The 24,991-nt window shown below is 51.9% G+C and overlaps 4 protein-coding genes across 7 annotated transcripts in view; 1 reads left to right on the top strand and 3 right to left on the bottom strand.

Annotated features, from left to right (window-relative positions):
- Positions 1-10,295, bottom strand: part of Rasip1 (Ras interacting protein 1) — a 12,649-nt gene extending 2,354 nt beyond the window's left edge. The window contains exons 1-10 of one of the 3 annotated variants that reach the window (XM_027420603.2): positions 10,158-10,295; positions 9,549-9,689; positions 8,350-9,011; positions 6,917-7,272; positions 4,690-5,343; positions 3,112-3,149; positions 2,779-2,930; positions 2,567-2,682; positions 823-1,066; positions 509-681 (exon numbers count right to left, since the gene is read on the bottom strand). In XM_027420603.2, the coding sequence (XP_027276404.1) occupies positions 509-681; positions 823-1,066; positions 2,567-2,682; positions 2,779-2,930; positions 3,112-3,149; positions 4,690-5,343; positions 6,917-7,272; positions 8,350-9,011; positions 9,549-9,685 (2,532 nt within the window). In that variant the 5' untranslated portion in view covers positions 9,686-9,689; positions 10,158-10,295. Of the gene's footprint in view, positions 1-508; positions 682-822; positions 1,067-2,566; positions 2,683-2,778; positions 2,931-3,111; positions 3,150-4,689; positions 5,344-6,916; positions 7,273-8,349; positions 9,012-9,548 lie in introns of all 3 variants that reach the window. The other 2 variants (XM_027420601.2, XM_035446626.1) reach the window with 2 other exon arrangements.
- On the bottom strand, positions 10,208-14,718 carry Izumo1 (izumo sperm-egg fusion 1). Of its 2 annotated transcripts, XM_027420605.2 has the most exons (9): positions 14,424-14,718; positions 13,913-13,987; positions 13,081-13,167; positions 12,612-12,632; positions 12,242-12,322; positions 12,030-12,130; positions 11,544-11,697; positions 11,008-11,212; positions 10,208-10,414 (listed from the first exon to the last, which is right to left on the bottom strand). In XM_027420605.2, the coding sequence occupies exons 1-9, from the start codon at positions 14,656-14,658 to the stop codon at positions 10,231-10,233; spliced, it is 1,143 nt and encodes a 380-aa protein (XP_027276406.1). In that variant the 5' UTR covers positions 14,659-14,718; the 3' UTR covers positions 10,208-10,230. The 2 variants fall into 2 exon arrangements, with proteins under 2 accessions (XP_027276406.1, XP_027276407.1); XM_027420606.1 differs by lacking the exons at positions 12,612-12,632; positions 14,424-14,718 and having other exon boundaries at positions 13,913-14,068.
- A 1,626-nt stretch (positions 14,719-16,344) lies between these two features.
- On the bottom strand, positions 16,345-18,486 carry Fut1 (fucosyltransferase 1 (H blood group)). Its single transcript, XM_035446627.1, has one exon. It carries the CDS (start codon positions 18,484-18,486, stop codon positions 17,353-17,355), a length of 1,134 nt encoding a protein of 377 aa, XP_035302518.1. The 3' UTR covers positions 16,345-17,352.
- Positions 18,487-19,093: 607 nt separating this feature from the next.
- On the top strand, positions 19,094-22,399 carry Fgf21 (fibroblast growth factor 21). Its single transcript, XM_027420504.2, has 3 exons — positions 19,094-21,304; positions 21,385-21,488; positions 21,955-22,399. The coding sequence occupies exons 1-3, from the start codon at positions 21,070-21,072 to the stop codon at positions 22,243-22,245; spliced, it is 630 nt and encodes a 209-aa protein (XP_027276305.1). The 5' UTR covers positions 19,094-21,069; the 3' UTR covers positions 22,246-22,399.
- The last annotated feature ends 2,592 nt before the right edge of the window (positions 22,400-24,991 follow it).

Genomic DNA, 24,991 nt, shown 5'->3' with positions numbered 1-24,991 from the left:
ACTCTGGAGGCAGAGGCAGGCAGATCTCTGTGAGTTCGAAGCCAGCCTGGTCTACAAAGTGAGTTCCAGGACAGCCAGGGCTATACAGAGAAACCCTGTCTCAAAAACAAAAACAAAAGATCCACCGGGTTCAGTTTTCTCATCTGAAAACTATCAACTGATACTCTACTTTGAATGGGGTGTTTGTTGCCACTGTTATCACAGCTCCTAGCATGCAGTTCACATTCAACGAATGCTTAACCATCATTTTCCTCAGTCTCAAACTAGACTTTGACTCAACATGTCTACAAGGAGGACGTGGAGAACTATTTCTAGAAAGTACGATTAGCATTCAGATATTTTTGTTCAGTCATTCTTGATACTGACTTCTATAGCTGCCAGTGGTCCATCATGGTGTCTAATCTAGGGCTGGAGAAGACTTGGGGCCCCAGAGAGGATAAATGCAGAGGATGGCTGAGCTGGGTTGAGGAATCAAAAGTCAAAGTCAGGTAGGGAGCTGAGGGGTCACCTTGAGCAGGGAGGTGCGGGGCACACATAGCAGGTTCACAGCAATGGAGAGTTTCCGGAAGAACTCGGTGGCAATGTCACCCAGCCCAGCCCCCTGCAGCCAATCCAAAACGAGATCCAAGTTGGTTCTAATTTGGACGGCTCGAGACCATTGATAGAAAGGTCGGCCTTGACCTGTGTAGAAAGGAATGAGAGGCCATGAATGGACCTACTTTAAAGACAAAGTCTGACTGGAAACCAAGCTACCCAAAGCTACCCAAAGTCTGCCTGGATTCAGTCTGGGTGGTTCCTGGCTGCTCCCAGCCCAACCCTCACCTCGTTCCATCAATGAGTTGAGAAGAGATGCATTGGAGAAGAAGAACAAGTAGCCAAAAGTCTGGGACACAAGGTCAGGGTGCAGCTCACACTGGCTGGTCAGTTCTAGAGCTGCCTGGAACACACCCAGGGTAGGCCTGAGTCCAGGTGGCATGGCCTCCAGCTCTGCACCAGGACCTGGCAGCTCTGCCCCAGCGGTGAAAGGGTTACTGTCCAAGAGAGCTGGCAGTGTTGAATAAAGAGTCTGGAGAGACAGAGGCAAAAAACTTCAGGGTGACAGCAAATGAAGACAATGGGGAATTCCATCAAGGGCTTCTGGGAGTTGTAGTCCATTCTCCCTTCACCATTCCCAAGGGGCTCCTGACCAAATCCCTGCTTTGTAGATGGGTTTCTGGCAGGTAATAGGTCTCCTGAAGAACTTGTACTGAGAAATGTTTTCAGGAAGTAGCTTAGATATTTTAAGAACATCTCTCATTCATTATGGGGTTTGTAGTTCTCACAGAGATAGCTCAGGCAGGACAGGACACTGGACAAAAAGGCCTTCTTCAGTCAAAGAAATATTTAACCAGAATTTCCAAAAGATTTTAAAAGAACGGAGAGTCCAGAAGTAGGAGTTGGGTGGTAGCCAGCCAATGGAAAGCAGCACACCAAGGACAGAAAATGAGGTCAGTGACAAAGAAGACATAAGGGTGTATGTGCCAAAAACATACAGGAAGTAAAGCCTCAGTGGTAAGGGCTTCATAATCAAGGCTGCTCCAGGAACCTATAGATTGTATATTTTGGGAGATTCCCTCTTATTTTACAGATAGGGAATCAGGTATACCACAGTCAAAACCCTGATTCGTCCAATCTGCAATATTAAGGTCAAAGGTAGCAGGGGAGTAAATCAAGCCCAACCACAATACTTCAATTTATTTATTTATTTATTTATTTTGGTTTTTCGAGACAGGGTTTCTCTGTGGCTTTGGGGGCTGTCCTGGAACTCGCTCTTGTAGACCAGGCTGGCCTCAAACTCACAGAGATTCCCCTGCCTCTGCCACCCAAGTGCTAGGATTAAAGGAGTGCGCCACCAACGCCCGGCACAATACTTCAATTTAAAAAGAAAGAAAGAGCCGGCATTGGTGGCGCACTCCTTTAATCCCAGCACTCGGGAGGCAGAGGCAGGTGGATCTCTGTGAGTTGGAGGCCAGCCTGGTCTCCAGAGCGAGTGCCAGGATAGGCTCCAAAGCTACACAGAGAAACCCTGTCTCAAAAAAAAAAAAAAAAAAAAAAAAAAAGAAAGAAAGAAAGAAAAAAAAAAGAAAAGAAAAAAGAAAGAAAGAAAGAAAGACAAAGACCTATGCTCAGAAAAAGGAAGTGAAGCCAGAGATGCAGGAAGTGATGTCCGCAAACACACACACACAAACATACACACACACACACACACACACACACACACACACACACACTACTTAACAGTAAACTTCAAAAGTGTAAACTTGAAAAACTAGTGATCGATGGGGGAAATTAACTACTTAGCTGGAAAAGACCTGGGGATAGCAAAGACAGGAAATGAACCAGAAAGGAAATTATGTCAGCCCAAATAGGAAGTAGTGTGGCAAGAGCAAAGTACTAGTGTGATGTGGGAAGTGACTGCAGAGAGAGAGAGAACTTTAGGTCAAGAAGGAAGTGATATCAGAACAACACAATGTCAGTTAAACAGAAAGTGAAAGTATTTCCAAAGGGAAGCAGAAGCAAGGCCCACCTTCGTGAGGTAGTAGACAGACTGCTGGAATGTACACATGATGACCTCATCCAGGAGGGCCAAGGCCTCATCACACAATTCCAAGTCGTTGCAGAGCTGTGGGTCTGAGGACAGGCCTGGGGATGAGAGGGGCGAGAGAGGCTGGCTGGAGCCCAGGTCTTCCAGGTTCAGGGTCTGACAGGAGGACAAAGTGGGCCTGGGCCTGTGCTCACCCTCCTGGTCAGCCTCTTTCTCCATCTCTAGAACTTTTTCCTGAACAAAGCTCAGCAGCTCTGTAGTGTTGGCCATCCACAGTATGAGTGGTCGAAGCTCCACAGACACAGCCTCTGGCGTCAGAGGCTCCTCAGGAACTCCCTCGGGGTGGCTAAAGAAAGGGAGGTGATCCCTTTGACTTTAGCTCAACCCTTAACATAAAGACTAAACTCCAAGGCCTGAGTTTCCCCACTAGCAGGCATCACAGAGCCTTCACTAAGGCACCCTGGAGAGCTGAGCTCCAGTCCCAACCCCTTCAGCCTCCAGAGCTGTGGGCCCCAGCTTTCTCTTACTTCTCTGGCTGGCGGTCTCCAATTTCTTTAATTTTTTCCTGTAGAACAGTAAGATAAGAATCAATGTAAGGGGGGTGGATGGAGAGATTAGGATGCTACAACTTGGTTTGCCTAAAAGCACCTTTCTTGAGCACGAGTGTGTTGCCTCGCTGTATCAGTGTTTGCCTGAGTGGGCACACATACACTCCATGCATGGAGGCCTGAAGTTCACTGCACTGAGGCAGGGATCTCCCTGAATCTGGAACCCGCTAATTCCAGCCAGTCTAGCTGGCCAGCGTGCTCCAGGGAATGCTGTCTCTCCCTTCTGATTGCTGGGATTACAGGTGGTCACTATGTCTACCCAGCTTTTAAATGGGTTCTGGGGATCTGAACTGCAGACCTCAGGCTTCTGGGGCAAGCACTGTATCCACTGAGCTAATTTCCCCAGTCTCACACACATACACATTGTTTGTTTTAAAGACATGCAGCATTGACTGGCTTCCAGCCTAGAGCCGTCCTCCTGCCTCTGTGTCCCCCAAGGGCAGGAAATACCCCCTATCCAGCTTCAGACCTTTTAACTTTTTATTTTGAGATAGTGTCTCACTAAGTTGCCCAGGCACTGGTCTTAAATCTCTCTGTAACTTGGGCAGGCCTTGAACTTCTAATCCTCGACTCAGCCTCTTGTGTCGATGGAATGACAGGTCTGTGTCACCCAGCAAGGCTCTCCCATTGTAACTGCACAGTCACAAGTAACCTGTTCACTTCATTTCCCTTCTGTTCAAATGGGGTTTCTTCTTACCCCCAAGAAAATTTCTGACCCCTCTGACTCTCATGCAGTGAGATTTTCCCCCTCATTCTGGATAATTCCTTCTGGACACTTCTACAGAGTTGGTCCCACTGACGGACCTTCCTGGTTTGTCGCTGTTGTTACTACTCCAAGCGCCAGGTCCAAAGGGCTGACCAATGCAGTTCCCACAGTGACCTCTCCTGGGTTCTCATCCAATGGCACCTCCCCCACATCCCAGAGTGCTTTCCTCCATGATTCCACAGCTCCAAAGGGGAGACTGAGGCAGAAAGACCTCAAGTTCCAGGCCAGTCTGGGCAACTTAGTGAAACCTTTTCTCAAAATTAAATCTAAAACGAGGGCTGGGGGTGTGGCTCAGTAGTGCAGTGCTTGTCTACAATCCTTCAGTGAGGATCTGAGGACAAGGCTCAGCACTAGGGCACCTGCCCAGAATCCGTCAGTGAGAGACCCAGGAGAGGTCCCAGCAATAGCGCCAGCCTGGATGCCATAGGATCATCCCCAGTACCACTAAAATCTAATATCACAGGTAGTTACTTCCTGAAGCACAGTGATGGAACCCACGGTTTCCCAGAACCCTATGAGCGCCATTAGCTCAGCCCATCGCAAAGCATCGTGGAAAAAGTAGTTTCTTCTTGCTCAAGGGTTGAACAGAGCGCTAGCTGGTTGAAGGAGGAGAGACACTATGGAAAACTTATGGGGGAAGGCAGGAATGACCTGTGGAGCAGGTGCGGGTGGCTGTTGATGGGAAAGAGAGGGGCAGCAGAGAGACTTGTGGGACAAGGGGTCCTGCTCACCCAAACGGCCTCTTTGATGAGCCGGGCCAGACGGCCCAGCAGGCGTGGCAGATGGCCCAGCTCCAGCTCCCTCGCCGAATGCTGTACACACAGCGCAAGCAGAGTGGCAGGCCCGAGCGGGGGCAGGTCTCCTGCGCCCGAAGCTGCAGCGCGCACGATTTCGCCCAGCAGCGCCTCTTCCTCTCGTGGTCTGAACCTCAGCACCGGCTCGCGGCCGTCCAGGTAAGCGGCCAGTGCCTCTCCGCGCTCCTGCAGGCCACGGCCACACAGGCGACAGGAAAAGGCCCAGCCTGGCCCGGGTGGCGCGGCCCCGGGGCGCGAAGGCAGCCAAGGTGGCCGAGCAGGCCCAGAGCCCCCGGCGCGGGGGTCCTTGTACATAAACAAGAAATGCTCTCCCAGGCCCAGCAGGTCTCCAGGGTGCAGCTCCGCCTCGCGCAGTAGAAGGCAGCCATTGTGCGTTACCGGGGCACCCCGGGAAGGGCGCACCATGGCCGGGGGCTCCGGGCCGGCGCGCACTGTGCAGTGTCGCGGCAGTATGTCTGGGGCGTTGAGAAAGGTGTCCACATATGGGGCTGGGGACCCACCGCGGGACGATGAGGGCCCACCTCGGCCGAACACGTGTTGCTCTCGGGTCATCACATACACCACGAAGTCCTAAAGGAAAGTAGGTGTTGCTATGGCGATGCGTGTGTCCAAACAGCATCCTTACCACACTAGACTCTTGCTCCAACCACACTTCCTCTAAGTGATGAAAACCTCAAGGGAGGTTTCCTGGGTTCTCAAAGGACTCTTTGAGCATCCCTTGCACATGAATAACCTCTTCCAAGACACTCTGTGGCTTCATCTTTTGGGGGGTAAAAATTTAGGGGGAGTGGGCAGCAGCGCCACAGGGTTCCCATAGATGTCAAAGGATAACTTGTGAATTAGTGTTCTCCTTCCACCTTGTGGGTTCCGGGGATATAACTCTGGTCTTTAAGTCCACATGGGAGTTAAAAAAGCAGTGGGTGCTTTTACCTGTAGAGCTCTCTCTAGCCCTGGCTCTGCCCTTTAAAAAAGACCCTTCACGGGCTGGAGAGACAGCTTAATACTGGCAGCTCTTCAAAGATTCTCCCTGTCCATTAATAGAAGCTCTCTCCAGAGACTGCCACAGAGATGGTGGGCTCTTCTAGAAATGTCTATATATGCTTCAAAGAGGCACCCTTCTTATTTCATCCTGAATGGAAAGATACATTGCAGACGACTCTGGTCTAAAAGTGGTCTCACCTCCATCTTTAGAAATGGATGCACCATTTGACCCCCTTTATAAAATAAACCTACTGCTCATGTTCTAGTGGCACTCAAATATGTAATACACAGAAACATGGCCTGGATGGCACAGGTATGTCAGGCCAACTACTCAGGAGGCTGGAGCAGGAGGGTCATAAATTCAAAACCAGCTTGGGCAACCATTGAAGCTCCTGTCTCTAAGTTAAAATGGTTCAGCAGTACACTGCCTGCCTGGAACCCACTAGTGAAGGCTTCGGGGCTTTGCTCAGAGCACTTGCCAGCAGGGGCAAGGGCCTGTGTTCAATCCTCAATACTGCAAAAATAAAAATGCATACAGGTGGGGCTGAAGAGATGGCTCAGAGGTTAAGAGCACCAACTGCTCTTCCAGAGGTCCTGAGTTCAATTCCCAGCAACCACATGGTGGCTCATAACCATCTGTAATGAGATCTGGTCTGCAGGGATACATGCAGACAGAATACTGTATACATAATAAATAAGTAAATATTTTTTAAAAATGCACACAGGTTTCAGTGTCTCCTGCTTCCATCAACAAGGGGTCAGATGGTCCCCATGTGAACCTTTATAAATGAATTAGCTGATTTCTCCCATCAAGACAGCTGCATTTCCAGAACAAGGATCTAGGTACCAAAGATTTCTCTGACGTAGGACACAGACTTTCCTTGAAGAAACAGATGTTTGTGAGGGATGTCCTTTTGACAATAGACTGGCCTTTGACCAAGAACATGTTTTCTTTTCCCTCTGAATGAAAGGAAGCATTGCTATCCCTTCAAATGGGACCTTGGTATCCCATTTGACCTCCACCTCAGCTCCTAACAAGCTATTTCCTACTGGGAACTGCCACTATAATGGAAAAGGCCTCAACCCAAGGCATTCTTGGTAGTGTGGTTTGTTGACCAACCATGTCTGGTGTGGCTCTATGACTAGGGGAGATAGGGCTAACCTGAGCATCCTGGTAGCCCTGGAGCAGAAGGAAGTAGGGACGGTTGCTGGGTGCCTGAATGAGGCACTGAGTCAGTTGGTCGAAGTCTCCAGGGTCTGTTGGTACCATCTGGGTGTCAGCTGCCCCAGGAGCCATGCTAAGTGCCTGCTGCCTGCGTTCTTGCTGCCGGCGCCTCCGCCCCTGCAGACTCAGCTCAGACACACTGCGACGCAGGGACAAATTTTCAGATCGCTCTTTGCCCCCGGACCCAGTGGGGGTCCCTGATCCTGATCCTGGACCTGGGCTGGCCAGAGCCGCCCCACCAGATGCAGCCCGAGACCGATTCTTCTGTGTTCGCCAAGATGGGGCATTTGTGCCTACAGAAAAACGAAAATCACAGAGGCTATTCCCTGGCTCTCGACCTCCAACTTGGAGTTGTCTGCTTAGAAATTCATTCTTTTAACAAGCATTCAGGGAGCAACTACTGTGTGTCAGGGACTGGTCTAGGCACCAACAGTGCAAGTGTCCTCAGGACACTGGAAACAGCCACCTTCCTAACAATGTCTCCTAGCAGTTCTTAGGCCCCAGCACACAGTAGCCTCCCTATAGAAGGAGCTAAATGAAGAAGCATGTTTTCCACTATGCTTCTAAGATCTGAGAAACTGGAAACTTTGCTTGTCCATGGGCATCAGAGACCAAAATCATGTGTGGCTCACAATGTGTGCTCAGTAAAGCTTTTTTTGTTTGTTTGTTTGTTTTTCTGTTTGTTTGTTTGGTTGCCCGAGAAGGGACGACAATAATTTCCATTCTTTTGATTGGTAACTGTTCATTTTATCTAACCTTTATTAAGCATGTGCCAAGCCCTTTATATACGTCATTACACTGAACCTTCACCTAGAACTTTGTTGAGATTAAAAAGTAGAAAATGAATGGGCTAGGCATGGTGGTGTACCTATAATTACAGCACTTGGGGCCAGAAGATCAAGCATTCAAGGACATCCTGGGACACACGGCAGAACCCTATCTTGGTTAAGATAAAAAAAGCTATTTCCCAAAGGAAGAGTGAGAAAAGATGTCTCACATAGGGCTTGCCCCTTGACCACGTTACTGCCTTTAAAGACCCTGCCTGTCAGTCCCGCCCCAGAACAGCACTACCAGTTCTGTCCTACTGGCCCCGCCTCCCCTCCTTGTGCACTCCATTCCAGCAGTCTCCTCACTCAGTAGGCGGCCTCCGGCACCGCCCACAGGACACTCCCCCCAGCACTCTCATCAAGAGCTCCGCCTTTTATTATGAGGCCCCGCCTCCTTATATAAACCACGCCCACACCCCTGTCCAAGTCGGTCATTCTTCTGACCCCGCCCCTCTAAATTGCTCCGCGCCAAGACCTCCAGAGCCCCGCCTCCTCTCCCTATGGGTCCCGCCCACACGTCTGTGCCCTTCCTTCCCCACTAACCGTCCCCGTCCGCAGCTCCGAAGACCTCTTGCTCCAGGCGACGTGCCTCCTCACGGCCGCGCAGCTCGAAGCGCCGCGCCCAGCCCGGCCGCGCGCGCCACAAGTCCTGCACCAGCAGGGGGCGCTCGGCGTCGGCCAGCACGCGCAGGTGCTCCGCTCGCCACTCGCCGCCGCCCACGCCCGCCGCGGGCCGGCCCAGCGCGTCGCACAGCGCGTAGGCGTCCACGCAGCCGCCGTCTCCCGCTCCGCGGCCGCCAGCCAGCCCGTAGCGCTCTAGCGCCTCCGCCACCAGTTCGCGCGCGGTGGAACGCTCCGTGGCCAGCACACTCTTGTAGTTGGCGCCCGACGCCAGCCCGGCAGCGAAGATCTTGAGCACGCCCGGAGGCACGGCGGCGCGCGTGGGCAGCGGCGGCTCCGGGGCTACACCCGCCGCCAGTTCAGGCAGTTTCTTCTCGCTGGCCCAGCGCTGCGCGCCCCCGGGAGTGCCAGGACCCCCGGCACCTCCGGCCCCCGAGCCCCGGAACAGCTGCGAGATGCGCTTGGCGCGGCTGCCGGACGCGCCCCCCGCCGCCTTCACCGCGCCGACGCGCCGCAGCTCCACGTGCGGCGGTGGCGGCGGCAGGGGCTCGCTGCTGCGGCTCCCCGTGTCGGAGGACGAGGACCTGAGGAAGAAGAAGTGGGCAGACAGGACACAGAGAGAACGAGGCCGAGAGACAGACAGACAAAGACAAACCCAGAGCAAGTGACCCCGAGAGAGGGGCCCAAGATGCAGAAGAAACCGAGAAAGGAAGGGGGGGACAGAAATAGACAAAGACCCCGAGAGAGAAGGACAGACAGGAGGGGGGGGGCAGAAAACCAAGATGGTGGGGTGGGAAGAACAGAGGTAAGACAGATATAATATAATTAATGAAGATATAACCCTTGATAGGAAATTGCAAGGTGAACGGAGGGGAGGAAGGAAAGTGAATCAAATAAATCCCTGTGCCCTACCTAGTGTGTTTTATTCCAGTGCCCATCCCGCCTGGCCCCATGTCCTGGCCTAGCTCTTCCCTCCCTGAATGTCACTGTGTTCCACTGCCACCCCCCTCCCCCCAGCTCGCTTGTCTGTTTAGGACAGGAACCACTGCCCACCTTTGTAGGGTCCCTAGCATGACTCAGTGATAAACAGGGACAAATGCTACTAGAGGTTGGCCACTTACTTGACAGAGGCAGCGCTGGGCCAACGTCGCCCCAGTTTGGCCAGCTGCTTCCTTGGGGAGTTGATCCACAGGCCCACTGGGAGATGAAGTTTCCCAAAGCGGGGGCTTCCGCCCTCCTTTCGTTCACCAGATAGCATGGCCCTAAGGGAAGAGGGTAAGGCCCCAAGTCCTAAGGCCACAGGAGGGGGGCTGGGAACGGAAGAGAGAATGAATTCTGGCTCCTGGATCCCAGGGAGGTAGAGGGGTAGGTAGAACAAAGAACTCCTAGGTCCCTGGATGGGTCATTGCTGTGGCCCTTACCCTGCTTCGGGTCCTGTAGCACCCGGAGGCCCTGGTGGCGTTGGCCTCCGTAAAGTCCCAATCCCTCTGAAAAGTGTTTTCCTCTGCCCCGGCTCCCAGCACTGGGTGGGGGACAGGAAAAGGCAAGAGGAAACCCGGCAGGAAGAGCGGGGAGGGGGCGTCCTGTGAGGAGACCAGGCCTTGGGGGAGGAGATGGGGCAGGGCTGGGCGCTGGCCTATGCCTTGATTCTGGGCCCACCATTCATGGGGCCCCTGCAGAGGGAGGTCCCATGTTCCAGCTACTCCCTCCTCAAATGGGGACATCCAGACCTCCTCTCTTGGAGCCAGGCGTCAGGACCAGTCCCCAAGAGTAAGCCAGATACTAAGACAACAGGTCAAATCTTTATTGGCTCTCTGATTCCTCGGCCTTTTCCTCTGTGTCCTCAGTGCCACTCTCAAGCTGCAATTCCGGCTCCACCTGGAAAGAGGGCCTCTCCAGCTCTGACGACTTGAATTCCGTCTGTGATGACTTGATGTCTAAACTTGAGGACTTCGATTTAGCTCTAGCTTTCCTAAAGTGAAGTACCCTGGGGCAGGACATGGGTGCATAGAACCACATTAGATCATGGGTTGAGTGAAGTTCTCTTCCCTAGACCTCCACAAACCTAACCTAGCAGTTTACACAAGGTTTGTCCTCCTAAGTGAGCCCCAAAGGAAGGTAGGTGCCCAGTAGTAGCATCCTGTTGTCTGCCAGCACTGGACTGTAGGAAGCCCCGTCCTGTACCCAAGCCCAGTGCCCTCCAAATCACTCTCCTCTGAAAGGTCCTGCCCTTTCATTGAAACCTCATCCATCCATCCATGCCCTTGTCCACACCCTTCTATTCAAAGATCCGCCTGCCTCTGCCTCCCGAGTGCTGGGATTAAAGGCGAGCGCCAACAACGCCCGGCCCAAACTCCTCTCTTTACCCAAGACTACACCTCCATCCAAATCCTGCCTCTCCCTTTAAGTCCCACTCTTACCCAGCCCCCCTCCCACTCCTCTATCAAAGCCATGCCCCCTCCCAAAGCTCATTTCTTGTCCAAGCCTTTGCTGCACTGCTATCCAAGCCTCTACTCTTCATACAAGTACATTTCATTTAAGGCCCACCCTCCCTCCAAGTTTCCCAGTGGGTCAGCTCACGAGGCAATGATGCTGGCCACCAGAACTACGAAGCCAAGGATCAACAGTATTAAGAGTCGATGTCTCAGATTTCCCGATGGTTTCGGTTGATGGGCGATCGTAATTATGGATTCCGGGGTCCCAGAAATCACCTGGCCAGGGGTCTCCTCCTCCTGGATTATGATGTTTGGTGCCGGTTTTTCCTCTAATGGCCTTTGGGGTAATACTGACAGAGGAGAGCCAAAGGGCAGTCCTGGCAGCAGCTGGTGAAGGCATGCCTGCCCCCACAACCCTAGCCCTCTCTAGAGGGTGGGTGCACCCCAGTAAGTCCAAGCTAGGCCTAAGGCAACCCCTCAGGCAGGAAGCCCCTCACCTCCATAACCAGAAAGCGCACCTCCTAAGGGAAGCCTCGCCTCTTAGTGCAGAGCCTGGTTATAGCCAAAGCCACACAGCCCAAAATGAGGCCATGCCCACAGGAAATCAAGTCCCATGGGTGAGGCTACACATCCAGAGATTCTGCCATCCCAAATGCCACTTTTCCAACACCTCAGACTGACCTATGACACGAAAATGGATAATAGTGGCAGGACCAGCATTGATGGTTCCCAGTTCGCAGCGGTAGTTGCCGGCATCCTCTGGACCCACCATCGTCTTGGTCATGTAGGGTTCTTTCCCCTTGGACATCAAGGTCTCAGAACTGTTCCCCCAAACCTAGACCCAAGCTCAAGGGGTCACAGAGGCCTGGGGAATTTGAGGACTGGGGGAGTAGAGGGGTGAGAAGGTCACGGGGCCTCGGTGCAGGGGAGGCAGGAATCAGGACCTAATCATCGCCCTAATTCTCACAGGAAGCATAGTAGACCCCCCTACCCTCCGTGGTGGCATGGCTAGGATGGGAAAGGCCCTGGTCAAGGAGTGGGGTCTCTGTGGGGATCAGTAGAGGACGCCTCTAACAGGCCATGAGGGGTGGGTTCAGGGCAGGGGACCTGGGCCTCACACAAATCTAATAGACATAGGGTCAAGGATCACAGGAGTGATGTTCCCACCTTGTAAAAACTGTACTCCGTAAGTCCCTCAGAAGCGTGATGCCAACTGAGCTGGCAGTCCAGGACCATGTCTTCCATGCGATGCACCTCTATCCTGCGCTCTGTGCAAAAGGAGGGGGCTGCAGCTACTTCTGTGGGAGCCCTGCTGTGGCTGCCTCCCTCCTAGTTCCACCCCTCTCACGCTAGGCCCTTGAGCTGGGTGATGTGCTCACCCCCACAATCCATGGATTTCCGACAAGAGTGGACCTGCTTCTCACACTTATTACACCAGATCAGAGTCTGCAGCATCGTGCCTGAAGGGTGAAGGTTAAAGTTGTTTTCTCTCACTAAGACGTGGGGCTAAAAGGAGAATTTGGCAAGGTCAAGGGCTGGGGCTGCTGTTGGCACCAAGTGTCTGGGTTGTTAGTGCCCCCGCCAAAGCTCAGTAAGGAGTGCAACTAGAGTAAACCCCCACTACCTAAGAAAGATGGATATCGAGTACTGGAGGGCCAGGGATAGCGCAAATGGAGGAGAGTAACAATCACCAATCCTGGGGGGAGGCTTGTGGGGGCAAGAGAAACAGATTATGCATACTGGACTCACCACATTGGTTGGGACAAAAAACTGCCTCCGAAGGGGGAAAGGGGGGAGGGAAAGAGAAAGAAAATCACATTTGTTTTTGTTTTCAGAAAGGAGTCTGGTATAACCCAGGCTGGTCTCAAACTTTACATCAATGAGGATGACCTTGGACATTTCATCTCTTGCTACTACCCATCAAGTCCTGTGATTAAACGTTCTATCAGTCAGCATCTCAGCACGTAGCCCAAGGTTGCCACAAATCTGGCAATCCACCCATCTCAGCCTCCCAAGTGCTGGCATTACAGGTTTTGCTACCAAGCTCTAGAGGATATTTCCTTCTAAATTAATGGGAGTGGATGCGGAGCAGAGATCTGAGATTTAGGAGCTTTTAGACACATAGGCAAAGGACCTGGAGAAGGTGTTCTTGAGGACATGGATGGAAGAGAGGGTTAAGGAAGCTGATGGCTGGGCCCTGGACTTTCATCTTCCTCACCTTCTTTTTGGAACCGCGTAGCAAGGGTGGCAAAGATGTCCTTTTGCAGACGGAGCATCCAGAATAATTCCTTTACAAAGAGCTCTCCTAGGAAGAAGCAGAGCCAGGAATGGTGCTCCCCAAACTCACTGTGAGGTGCAGTAAAGCATCCCATATGTCACAGATTCTACTCCAAGTGGCCTCAGATTCACCATGTAGCTGAGAGCGACCTTGAACATCTGATCTTTCTGTCTCCACCTTCAAGCATGCACCGGCATACCCAACATCTGCCTCTTAGTTATCTCTCCTCTCCGAGTCTCACCATGTATTCCCCACTGTCCTAGAACTTGCTGTGTAGACCATGCTGGCCTCAAACTCAGATCTAACAGCCTCTGCCTCCCCAGTGCTGGGATTAAAGGTGTGTGCCGCCACCACCAGCTCCACCACTCTTTCTTATTTGCTTGGCAGGATGGCACTACGTTGCCCAAGCTATTCTGGAACTCTGGGTTTAAGCAATCCTCCTGCTTCAGCCTCTTGAGTAGCTTTAAGTACAGGGATGCCCCACGTGTCTTCACTGGCATTCCACACTCTAGCCCTTCAGGGGAAAACTATAAGACTAAGCACTGAACACAGAGCTGGGCCATAGGGCTACGAAACAGATCCTCACAGTCACGGAGAAAGGGAGACGATTGTGGTCTCCATATTAGGGCTGAGGAAGCTGCCCAGCCTTAGGCTCAAGGCCACATGGCTAGGAAATGGCAGAACCAGAAAGGCTCTCAAGCAGAGGCTTGAAGCTTTAAGAAACCAGCCACGGTTCCTCAGAGGTTCTGCCCTCATCCTGTGGTACATTTACCTTTTACATCACTGTCCGTGATACGTTTCAGATCCTTCAGAAAACTCCAAGATGCCTGTTCCAGTGTGTCCTCATCTGTGTGTGGAGGGCAGATACAGAACCCCAGAGTCCAGCTTTTCTGTCGCATTGGCTTGTCACCACATAGAAACTACAATACCCATGAGGCCATTGGGCAAAGAGAGGCCTGGTGTAAGAGGTAACCGCTCATTGCCTTATGGGAGTTGTAGTTTTACCACACAACTTGCTAGAACCAATATTGTGAGCTATAAGGAGGGAACTCCATGATTCTGTATCCCAAGACTTTTCCATTCCTTTTTTCTTCTTCTTCCTTTTCGAGACAGGGTCTCACTATGTAGACCAGGCTGGCCTCAAACTCACAGAGATGCACTACGCAAGAGCATGGACCACTAAGGCCCAGCGACATTTCCATTCTTAAACTCAGTAGCACTTCTGGCCCCAGCCCTTCCTCTCCCAGGACCCTGAGGTCTTCATCCTGGCCTGCCCTCCTTACCCACGGCCCCCACATAGGTATCCTTATTCAAAGGCAGATCCTTGAAGTCCTTCACCGCCTGCTCTACCCTCTTCATTACGTTTTGATGATGCTCGGGTGCCAGGTGGCCAGGCAGGTAACTCTGCTCCAAAGTCTTTAGCGCAGCCACTACAAACGGGTCACATATGATGCAGGGCCTCGCCAGACACAGGCAGTCGGCCAGAGCGGCCAACAAGAGTGTAAAACGCGGCCCCATGGAGGCCAGAGCGCACAGCTCGCCAGCACCGCCAGAGGATCCTCTCACCCCAAAACGAGGGCGGGGGGACGCTAAACAGAAGCCAAAAAACAGTCTTAGAGCACTCCAAAGCTCAACACGAAGGTCTCTGGGAAATTTCCAAGTAAAAAGGAGGTATCATTAATTAAAGACGCAGAATGTGAATTCGGACCCCCTACCCCAGCCCAGGAGACTTCAAAATTTATGGTCTTCGTTGCATTCCTGCAACTATTAAACCATCCCCAAGCTCTCTGCATTCAAACTTCAAACGCATGGGCTCACCCCCCAACTCCCCCAAACTCATATAATTCATAACTCTGAACCTGGGTCAACATTCAGATGCTCAAGTCCTGAAAACCCCGTGGCACAGCAAACTAGATAGTCAATAGTCAAAACTAGATAAACCATCAAAAGCCGGGGCATTGGCACCGAGGAAGTCAAGACCACCGTGGTCTATTTGAGACACTGTCTCCAAACCAATTAATTAATTAAATAAGTAAATAATTTGTCTAATAAATAGCCAACTTGCAAACTATCAAACTAAAAAGGTCTTCAGAATAAAAAATATCCTAAATCCTTTAACCTGAAGGTCCTACAAAAACTTCAACATGCCTCCAAAGCCATCCCCCGGTTTCTGGAGTACCTGTCCACTCTCCCTAACTTTCAGGACACTCTCCTCTCAGGCCCCCAATACCTCTTTAACAGCCGCTCTTCAACTTCGTGCCCTCAAGCACTAATGCTTCGCCCAGATACTTTCTCACGACTAAGATTAAGTTTTCCTTGGAAGACTGGGGAGAAGAATTTAGGGTTTTTCTACTGGCTCCGAGAGTAACCGGTCGCCCCCTCTTCACAAAACACTTGGGCCACATCCCACATGGGGGACCCTAATTCCTAATTCCCTTAGAAATATTTCTTAGGACTGTCTTTGGCCCCGCCCAGAATCCAACTCTAAGCTTGATTGGACTGCAACAAAGCAGGCCCCGCCCGTCCCTCCGTGACGTCACAGGGTGGCATCCCTTTCGTAGAACTTTCCCAGCACCTACGGAATGGAAGTCGCTAACCTGTTCTGTTCATTGCCCCCCCGCGCCCCCAAGTTTCGGCCGGACGCCCTCTGGCTGGCTAGAAACCTTGGCATCAGATAAGAAGATGCGGTAAGTGGCTACTCTTAAATGGGACTACAACTCCCAGAAGGCACTGGAGCTTCGCTCTTTCCCTATGACCAGTCCCACAGCATGGGAAAGGTAGCTAAACAGTGATACTCTTCTCTTATGAGGAGAGGCCTGGATCCAAGCATGGTACCCACACGTGTAGTCCTGGCGCTTGAGAGGCTGAAGCGGGAAGAAAGCCACGAATTCCCAGCCAGCCTGGTCTACATAGTGCTTTCTAGGCCAGCCTGGGCTACAGAGACTGTCTCAAAATAAAACAAAACACAAGATAGGTCTGGTGGCCAATACCGAAGTTTCCAGAGACAGGTACTAAGGGAAAATGGACCACAAACCTAGCAGCAAGGGTTGCCAGATCTGAGTATGTACAGTATCCATGAGTCATGAATGTCCCCAGTAGACACACACACACACACACACACTCCCCTCCACTGTGTTGCTCCACATTCACACATGCAGTACACAGTCAGCTCCAAAAACTTCAAATACATGGATTGATTGCCGATGTGGCCCTTTAATTCACAGCTCCTTCTCTCCAGCCTGTAAAAGCTGAGCTGGGAAAAGGTACCCAGAAACTCCCTGAGAATTCGATTAGATTAAATGCTATCTGAGGAAAAGCATCAAGGATATCTATCTGACAGCTCAGTCAAACATCCATTCTCCTTGATCTGAGCCTGTGGTCCTGCAGGGCCTTGAGCTGGGTTCCGGGGTCTGGAACACCTTCTCAAAGCTGGATTCAGTACCTTTGTGAGCCCAGGGACACGCCCTTGTTTTCTGTAGACCTGGCCACTTCCGGAAAGCAGAGCCCAGGTCCCCTATAGCATCAGAGAAGAAACCTCTTTGATCTTAAATTCAGGACTAATCTATTTCTTTAAGTTTTTGGCTCTTTTTTTTTTTTTTTAAGTCCCTGGATTTTTAGGAACCACTCCTGTAAGTGCAGCCCCTCAGCAGTGGCTCTTTCTCTTGTGTCTCCCACATCTTAGCCCATTTACTCTCCCCACCCTAAGTAAAAGTCTTTGTGGTTTCTCTGGGGCCAAGGAGATGGCCAGGATTCAGATCTGCTCAAGTTGTTGCCATCTCTCTAACGCGAAGCTGGCATTTCACAGTTGCATGCACCTTCAGTAAGTTCTTCACTACCTAGAGTGTTGGCAGGGTGCTGCAGGTGCTCGAAGGCACTGGACCAGGCTCTCAGAAACAGCCACCAAGTCCCCTAGAATGACTCCAGGCACCTAGGAGGCCTGCTGGTGAGTCAGGGATTTCTTCACTCATATAATCCAGAAGTTCTAAGAGGGTGATCTGGGTGAGAAGAGGACTGTGGCTCACAGGGCTAACCTGGACTTCCTCAGCCATCAGACAATGATGTTCTGGTGGACTATCAGTAGAACATTCCAGCATTTCCAGAAAGCCCCTCATCTCAATGTCCGGAAATGAGTGCCCACCAGCCCCTGGACTACCACAGACACATTCCAAAGCCACAGGCCTCTAGAGATATGGATGGCTGACTCTAGAGGGTTCAGACCAATCTTAAAAGACCATCTGATTCCCAAGGGTCAACCTGAGCCTGAAGTGGGGACAGGTCTGCGTTAATGCCCACCCACTCGGGCAGGAAGGCAGCCTTAGGCCTGAAGATCTTCAGAAACTCTGAATCTGGCAGGGTGAAGTTGGCAAGGTATACAGTGTCTCCACCAGCTAAGTAGGCAGCCCAGAAGCCAAAGGTGCCAATGGTCATGATGGTGTGGTTACACTGGGTGAGCAGTGCAAAGTCTTTCCCTGGTGTGCTCTCCTGTCCATTGCCAGCGAAGACCACATCACCATGGGATGTGTCGATATTCTCCATACACCATTCCATGCCATTGCTGGTGACCACAAAGATGGGGTCTTTGTGTCGAGCCCGGAACCAGTCCATGGCTTGCTGGAGGTAAACTCGGTCACCCACCACACCCTTCCAGCGATTGGGCATCACCTCGAGGTAGTCTCCACGACGCACATGGACACCCACAAAAGTGTGAGGGCGGATGCTCCAGGGGCCTAGACGGAGCCCACTCAGCAGGTGCTGGGCACCTTCTCGAAGGTGGTCATGCAGGGTGAACTCCTTGCGGATCTGTTCCCGGAGATGGTGGAAAAAGGTCCAAGAGCAAGGGAAACCGGACAGCTTGAGAAAGGGGTCCTGCAGGTGCGAGTACTCCTCTGACATCCAGTCATGTAGCACTAAATGCTGCCAAGGTGTGAGGCTGTCCACCTCAGGGTCCAGCACGGGCAGGGAGATGCGGAACACAGGGGCCAGGGTGGCATGCATCTCAGGCTGAATGAAAGCTGGGCGGCCATTGAGCTGAGCCAAGGCCAGCAATGTGGCATACTGCCCCATCTGGTTACCGAACCTGCCTGCCGGAGTGATGGTCCAAGTCCCAGAGAGTGAGGATGACTGTCTGGGACAGGAAGGGGAGGCATTGAAAGTCTGCAATGGGTGGGGCAGGCATACCATGGCCACTGGGGACTTAAGCAGGTGGTAGTCTGGACACAGGATAGAGAGAGTTAGCTCATTTCCAAAGAAGTTTCCTCCATACAGGTGGAAAAAGAAGGAGCCAGTGGAGAGCACACAGACCAGCAGGAAGGCCAGGCAGAGCTGTCTCCGGCTGGGGGTCCACATGGCTGTAGGGGAAAAGATGGATTAGAAGGCACATGGTGTGAGCCCCAGAGTCTGGGACTCCTCCAGCTCTGGGAGCTGCAGTGAGCATCTCCTCAGTCAGAAGCTGAGAACCTAAATCCAGCGTTGTAAAGATTTGAATCTCTAGGGATGGGGTCAGGAGACATGCAAATGAGACAGGAAGCTCAGAGCCTGCTGGGAACCTCACATCCCAACTGCCTTTCAGGTGCACCTGTATGTAGGGGCACTTTCTACCTCCGCAGGCAGTAGCTGGGGACCAGGGGAAGCCCAGGTAAGGAGGAGAACTTTAGAACTGTAAAAGCAAGTCCCTGGGTGTTGTGTAACTTTCCCTGTGAGACAGGAACTTTCCCTGTGAGACATCTGTTTATCCCACATATTAAAGAAACCAAGTCTGCCCGGCTTGGTGAACACAAAAGCTTGGGTGAATCCAAGGCAGCTACATAGCTGAGAAGCCCTCTGCAAGCATCTCCGGAGGAGTCTGTGGACCTTGGAACTTTCTATTAACTGGTTTAGTTTCCTGAGTTCAGGAAACTCGCTGTGGCAGGAGGGAAGGGATTCTTATGGGGAGAGGTTGGGATTGGATTCCAGGTTTTGAGAACGACCGGGATACGGTTAGAGTGGGCTAGATACCCTCTTCATCCCTGGGGGTCTGGCATGCTGGTGCCGCCGACTAACCTGAGTTCCTTGCAGGTGGTATAAACGGATTCTTTTAGTCTGAGCTTCCAATCACAAAATAGAGCCTTCATCGGCCAGGCGTGGAGGTCAGGAGCCCCGGCTCCGCAGCCCTTCCCTCCAGGGTTCCTTCCTACGACTGACTGAGAAGGCTGAGGTCTTGGAGACCCGGAGGGAGAAAGAGAGAAAGGCCCGGTTCCAAGGTGCGCAGCCTCCGCCCTTCGGGCCGGGCAGGTAGCAGGAGGCGGAGCCGCATCCTACCTAGCGCCTCACCCTAGTGTTAGGTGAAAGAGGCACCACGTTCTGTCCGCCTCCAAGGTGGATTGCCGCCGCGCCCCTTGTCCCTTTCTCTCGGATCACTGACGCCACGATGGGCAGCCCAGTTGGTCCCCAGAATTTGCCGCATTCTTTGCATGGACCCCCGCTGCAAGGCTGAACCCGGGAGCTCAGGTCCCATGCACGTTTCCTTCTCCGGTGCCGGGACTTAGCGCCTGCTCCCCTTACCTGGATGCTCTGGGAGTAGCCACGCCCCAGTGGAGCAAGGTCTGGACACCACCCCCTCCTCCAACCCCGCCAGCTGCACCCTCCCAGGAGGATGGAGAACCTGTTTGCCAGCTGCCACAGCCCAGGCACGAGCCTCTGCCTGTAGTACACATCACACAGTCACTGCCCCAAATTCCTCTTTGGAGCTATCCTAAATTCTGGGGTCCAGCTGTTACTTTCTAGACTGTCAGATAGAGCAGGAAAGTTTTTCTGACCAGGAAGATGTGGAAAGAGTTGTCTAATGTTCTTTCTGGGCAGCCTGCTGGTGTGGCTGGGGACAAAGGCCTTAGCTCTCCTGTGTCCTGAGTCTATGATTGTCCAGCGTCGGCCGCCCCACAGCCTCGCCCTTACCTGAGCGTTAACACCCTACAAAGACTCAGGAATTCCACTTGGCTGGCCCAAGATTAGATCATTTCTCCAGGCTACCAAGGCCCAGGCCCGCCCCAGACCTAAAGGTCTATTGTCCAACCTCCTCCCTTAGACTCCCTCAGTCCCAAGGGTCCTGCTCAGGCTTCCTCCTCCTAACCCAGGAATTTGCCCCAGCATGCCTTTGACTGCAAGAACTCATCCAGCTCTTCGCCCTCACGGAGCCTGGCTCAGTGGGAAGGAGCAGGATGATCCTACCCATCCCCCAGGGTGTCTGGGGAGCACCAGTGCAGGACAGTCTCTGGTGAAAGAAGTGCCAGGATTGCATCAGTGAGGGCAGCAGATGAGCTGGGAGCCGTCCACCTGCAGACTCCTCTTTCACAAGGCTGATGCCGCTTTCCCGCCGACGAAAGAAAGTCTCAGACCCCAACGTCTCTTGAACCTTGAAGTTCAAAGAGGGTGGACTACACAGCTCAGCTGCTTACACAGAAAGTCTGAGGCCCGTGGTTCCTTCTTGGTACCCGGAAGGCAGACCCCAGCCTTCCTTCCTCAGACCCAGGAGCCAGACCCCAGCCTCCTCCCTCAGACCAGGGTCCATGCCTAGCCCTTTCCTTCAGACCCCTATTGAAAAGACCCCTCACCCCCACCCCCCACCCCACCCCCGTTGCATCATCCGTCCAAGCTGCCCTGGCCACGGTGGAATTCAGGTTTCTGCCAAGTGTGTCAAATATCACGCGTCAGGAGTGGGGAGGGCACGTGGGCGGGCCTGTCTGGGTATAAATTCTGGTACTGCTTCGATCACCAGACAGCCTTAGTGTCTTGTCAGCTGGGGATTCATCAGGAGACACAGACATTCATGTTGCCTGAGCCCCATTCTGCACCTGGATCTGCTCTGCTGAGACACCCAAGTCAGAAGCCAGCTCCAGACAACCACTCCTCAGCCCCGTGCTTGCTAGGGACTTTTCCTAGAGAAGCACATTATTGATGGACTGGATGAAATCTGGAGTTGGGGTCCCGGGACTGTGGGTCCCTCTGCTGCCTATCTTCCTGCTGGGGGTCTCCCAGGCACACCCCATCCCTGACTCCAGCCCCCTCCTCCAGTTTGGGGGTCAAGTCCGGCACAGGCACCTCTACACAGATGACAACCAGGAAACTGAAGTCCACCTGGAGATTAGGCAGGATGGCACGGTGATAGGGACCACACACCGCAGCCCAGAAAGTGAGTGTGGTGAGAGGACTAGGGTCCTGGGTCCTCCCAGGTGTAGACAAAACCTGAGTGTCTTTGTTTTGCCCCCACAGGTCTCCTGGAGCTCAAAGCCTTGAAGCCAGGGGTCATCCAAATCCTGGGTGTCAAGGCCTCCAGGTTTCTTTGCCAACAACCAGACGGAACCCTGTATGGATCGGTGAGTCCCTTTCTGTGGTCCATCCTCAGAGGCCCCATGCTTAAAAGCAGGGTGTGTGTTTAGTGCATTCTCTCTTGGTTGTGGTCCTGTTGTCTGTGTTTGCAAGAGGAGAAAACTGAGGCCCAGGCAGGTCACCACTGGCTTGAGTCCTGATGTATGTGAAGGGCAGACTAGTCCTTGGAGAGGCTAGGTGTCAGGACTGTAACCTTGTATGTGACCATGTGAGCTCCCACAGGTTCTTCTGACCGTGGGACATTCTGGTACCCATGACCGATAAGAGACATGACTGGAGATGGTGGACAGGCTGCCAACCTAAACACAGAAAAGCTGAGGGAGGAACGTGGGCCTGACCCTGCTAGTCTGCAGATAGAGAGGGCTGGGTTGGATCCCAGGGGTAAGCAGAGTGGGTCCAGGTCTGGATCTTGGAAATGTACTGTGGGTCTCTGACTCTTTCCTTTGCCCCCAGCCTCACTTTGATCCTGAGGCCTGCAGTTTCAGGGAGCTCTTGCTTGAGGATGGATACAATGTGTACCAATCTGAAGTCCATGGCCTGCCCCTGCGCCTGCCCCAGAGGGACTCTCCAAACCAGGCCCCAGCATCCTGGGGACCTGTGCGCTTCCTGCCAGTGCCAGGACTGCTCCACCAGCCCCAGGAGCTACCAGGGTTCCTGGCCCCAGAACCTCCAGATGTGGGCTCCTCTGACCCACTGAGCATGGTGGGACCTTTGCAGGGCCGAAGCCCCAGCTATGCTTCCTGAATCTTCCTGACTCTGGGGAATGTATTTTTTGGGGGTTTCTTCTTATTTATTGTGGGTATTTATCTATTTATTTTAAAATCTTTCTTACTTGGGACAATAAAGAGTCTGAAAGAAAAATGTGTGTTTGAGAAGTGAAATGTGTTTCTTGGGTTTCTTTGACTGTGAGACCCTCAAGGTGCCACCCCACACTGGGTACCATTTCCCAGCATTCCTGGCACCAAAGCCTGTGGTAACGGTTCAGAACTGTTCATCAAAACCACCTCAGCATGGGGGACTTTGGTTTGTTGTTGTTGCTTTGTAGGACATTGCCACCCCACAGTCTCACGAGAGAGATAGATTTTGATAATACTCTGTGTTTTTACAGTATTTCCATGGGGGGCGGGTGCCACAGCATGTGTGTTATGGGTCAGAGGACAACTTTCAAGAGTCAGTTCTCGCCAGGTGTGGTGGCCCACGCCTTTAGTCCCAGCACTTGGGAGGCAGAGAAGGCCAGCCTGGTCTACAGAGCGAGTTCCAGGACAGCCAGAGCAGAGTCGGTTCTCTTCTTTACTGTGTGGATCTGGTGGTTCTAACTCAGGCACCAAGCTCGGCACTACGCGCCTTTGCCAGCAGAGCCATCTCAGTGGACCCAAAGTACTTTTCTTAAAACCTCATTTTAGGGCCTGTGATGGCTTTTTTGTTTTGGTTTGGGTTTTTGTTGTTGTTGTTGTTTTGAGACAGGGTCTCACTATGTAGCCCTGACTAGCTTGTAACTCACTATATAGACAGGGCTGGCTTCAAAACCACACTGATTGACATGCCTCTGCTTCCCTAGTGCTGGGATTAATAGTATGCACAACCAGAGCCAATCTCTATTTCTAGGTAAAGTCACATCCACAGTAGCTGAGACTAGGAAATTAATGCATTTTTTAAGATTTAATTTATTTATTATGTATACAACATTCTGCTTCCATGTATATCTGCACACCAGAAGAGGGCACCAGGTCGCATAACCGATGGTTGTGAGCCACCATGTGGTTGCTGGGAATTGAACTCAGGACCTCTGGAAGAGCAGTTGGTGCTCTTAACCTCTGAGCCATCTCTCCAGCCCTAATGCATGTTTTTGAAGGGACACATCCCTTTTTTGTTTCCATCACTGAAGATGGAATCTTGGGCTTATTCTTGCTAGGCAAGGCATTACTACTTCCCCAGCCCCTCACTGAGGAGACTAGGCGGAGGCTCTAACACTGGGACAAGCCCTCAGCCCCTCACTGGGAGATTCTAGGCGGGGGCTCTACTGTTCTGTCACACCTCAGCTTTCCATTTTGCATTTTCTTTTGAGACAGAATCTCACTAAGTTGCCCATGCTGGCCTAGAGAGTGTGATCCTCCTGCCTCAGCCTCTTGAGTAAGTGAGAGTAAGTAAGTAAGACTTGGGCCATCTGTAGCAGTATTGACTGAGCTCATATAACAATGGCATGAAATAGTAGTGACCGGTCAGCCGTGAGGCACATACTGCCTGGTGCACTGAGGAGCTACAGTACAGTGAGAGCTCGCCCTCACCCTCACCCAGTCTGCCCAGCTCTTTATATCAGAGAACTATTAAACTCTATCCCAGCAAATTTTCTTGAAGTTGTGATTAAATATACTTCATATACCTGAGCATGGTGATGCATGATTTTAATCCCAGCATTCAGGAGGTAGAGACAGTTGGATCTCTGTTAGTTTGAGGCCAACTGAGTCTACAAAGTGAATTCCAGGTCAGCTAGGGCTACATAGTATAAAAGAAAGAAAGAAAAGGAGAGAGGGAGGGAGGGAGAGAGGGAGAAGGAAGGAAGGAAGGAAGGAAGGAAGGAAGGAAGGAAGGAAGGAAGGAAGGAAGGAAAGGAAGGAAGGAAGAGCCAAATAGCAAAACAAAACAAACAAACAAAAAAACAGGAAAACACCAAACACTTCACATAAAACTTTCTAAATTAGCCCTAAGTGTACGGTTAGAAGTAGTAAGTAAATCCACATTGTTGTGTAATCTAACCCTTTGTTTTTATTTATTTGGTTTTGAGACAGATTCTCAGTGTATGGCTCAGGCTGCCAGTAACTCACAATCCTGTCTTAGCCTCCTGAGTGCTGGGGGTTACAGTGTGAGCCCCAAACATGGTATACATTCCATCTTCAAACCTTTTCATCTTTTTCACTTTTGTCATTAGAGTCAGAGTCGTGTCAAATGGCGGAAGCTTGCCTTGATCTCACAGCAGTGCTCCTGTCCCAGCGTCTAAGCTTTACAGAGTGAAGATTACAGACCCGTGTCAGTGTCACCACCGAAGGCAAGAATTTAGCCGTTTTGGAAAACTGAAACTTTGTTGGCAGTGTGCCGACTCCTCATTCCTTTTCCTGTAAATTTTGGGCCAGTTTTCCCAACACCATTTATTAGAAAGATTGTGGTGAAACTTACGTCTGACTAGTGTTTTGTGTATAGACCAGAAAAAGCCATGTCTATTTGGGTTTTTGTTAATGATCAATTAATTTTTAAAGAATTAACTTTCCTTGTCAACAGTCCACCACCAAGCTTCCACAACTAAAAATAGTAAGCCAAGAATTCCACAATTTTTGGCTGGGCATTGGTGGCTCACGCCTTTAATCCCAGCACTTGGAAGGCAGAGGCAGGTGGATCTCTGTGAGTTCGAGGCCAGCCTGGTCTACAGAGCGAGTTCCAGGACAACCTCCAAAGCAATACAGAGAAACGGTCTCCAAAACCAAACAAGCACCAAAAA

Source organism: Cricetulus griseus, chromosome 6 (genome assembly GCF_003668045.3).
Source record: "Cricetulus griseus strain 17A/GY chromosome 6, alternate assembly CriGri-PICRH-1.0, whole genome shotgun sequence".
NCBI lineage: Eukaryota > Metazoa > Chordata > Mammalia > Rodentia > Cricetidae > Cricetulus > Cricetulus griseus.
Note: the sequence above shows the minus strand (reverse complement) of the source record. Positions and strands in the feature narration are given on the sequence as shown.

What these genes read in the sequence shown, in the direction of transcription:
- Izumo1 (XM_027420605.2), bottom strand. Translation starts at nt 14,658, where the DNA reads ATGGGGCCGCGTTTTACACTCTTGTTGGCCGCTCTGGCCGACTGCCTG. An exon ending in CACGGACAGTGATGTAAAAG is followed by an intron (nt 13,168 to 13,912) that starts GTAAATGTACCA and finishes GCTTCTTCCTAG; the next exon opens with GAGAGCTCTTTGTAAAGGAA. An exon ending in GTGGCCAGCATCATTGCCTC is followed by an intron (nt 10,415 to 11,007) that starts GTGAGCTGACCC and finishes GTCCTGCCCCAG; the next exon opens with GGTACTTCACTTTAGGAAAG.
- Fut1 (XM_035446627.1), bottom strand. Translation starts at nt 18,486, where the DNA reads ATGTGGACCCCCAGCCGGAGACAGCTCTGCCTGGCCTTCCTGCTGGTC.
- Fgf21 (XM_027420504.2), top strand. Translation starts at nt 21,070, where the DNA reads ATGGACTGGATGAAATCTGGAGTTGGGGTCCCGGGACTGTGGGTCCCT. An exon ending in CACACACCGCAGCCCAGAAA is followed by an intron (nt 21,305 to 21,384) that starts GTGAGTGTGGTG and finishes TTGCCCCCACAG; the next exon opens with GTCTCCTGGAGCTCAAAGCC. An exon ending in ACGGAACCCTGTATGGATCG is followed by an intron (nt 21,489 to 21,954) that starts GTGAGTCCCTTT and finishes CTTTGCCCCCAG; the next exon opens with CCTCACTTTGATCCTGAGGC.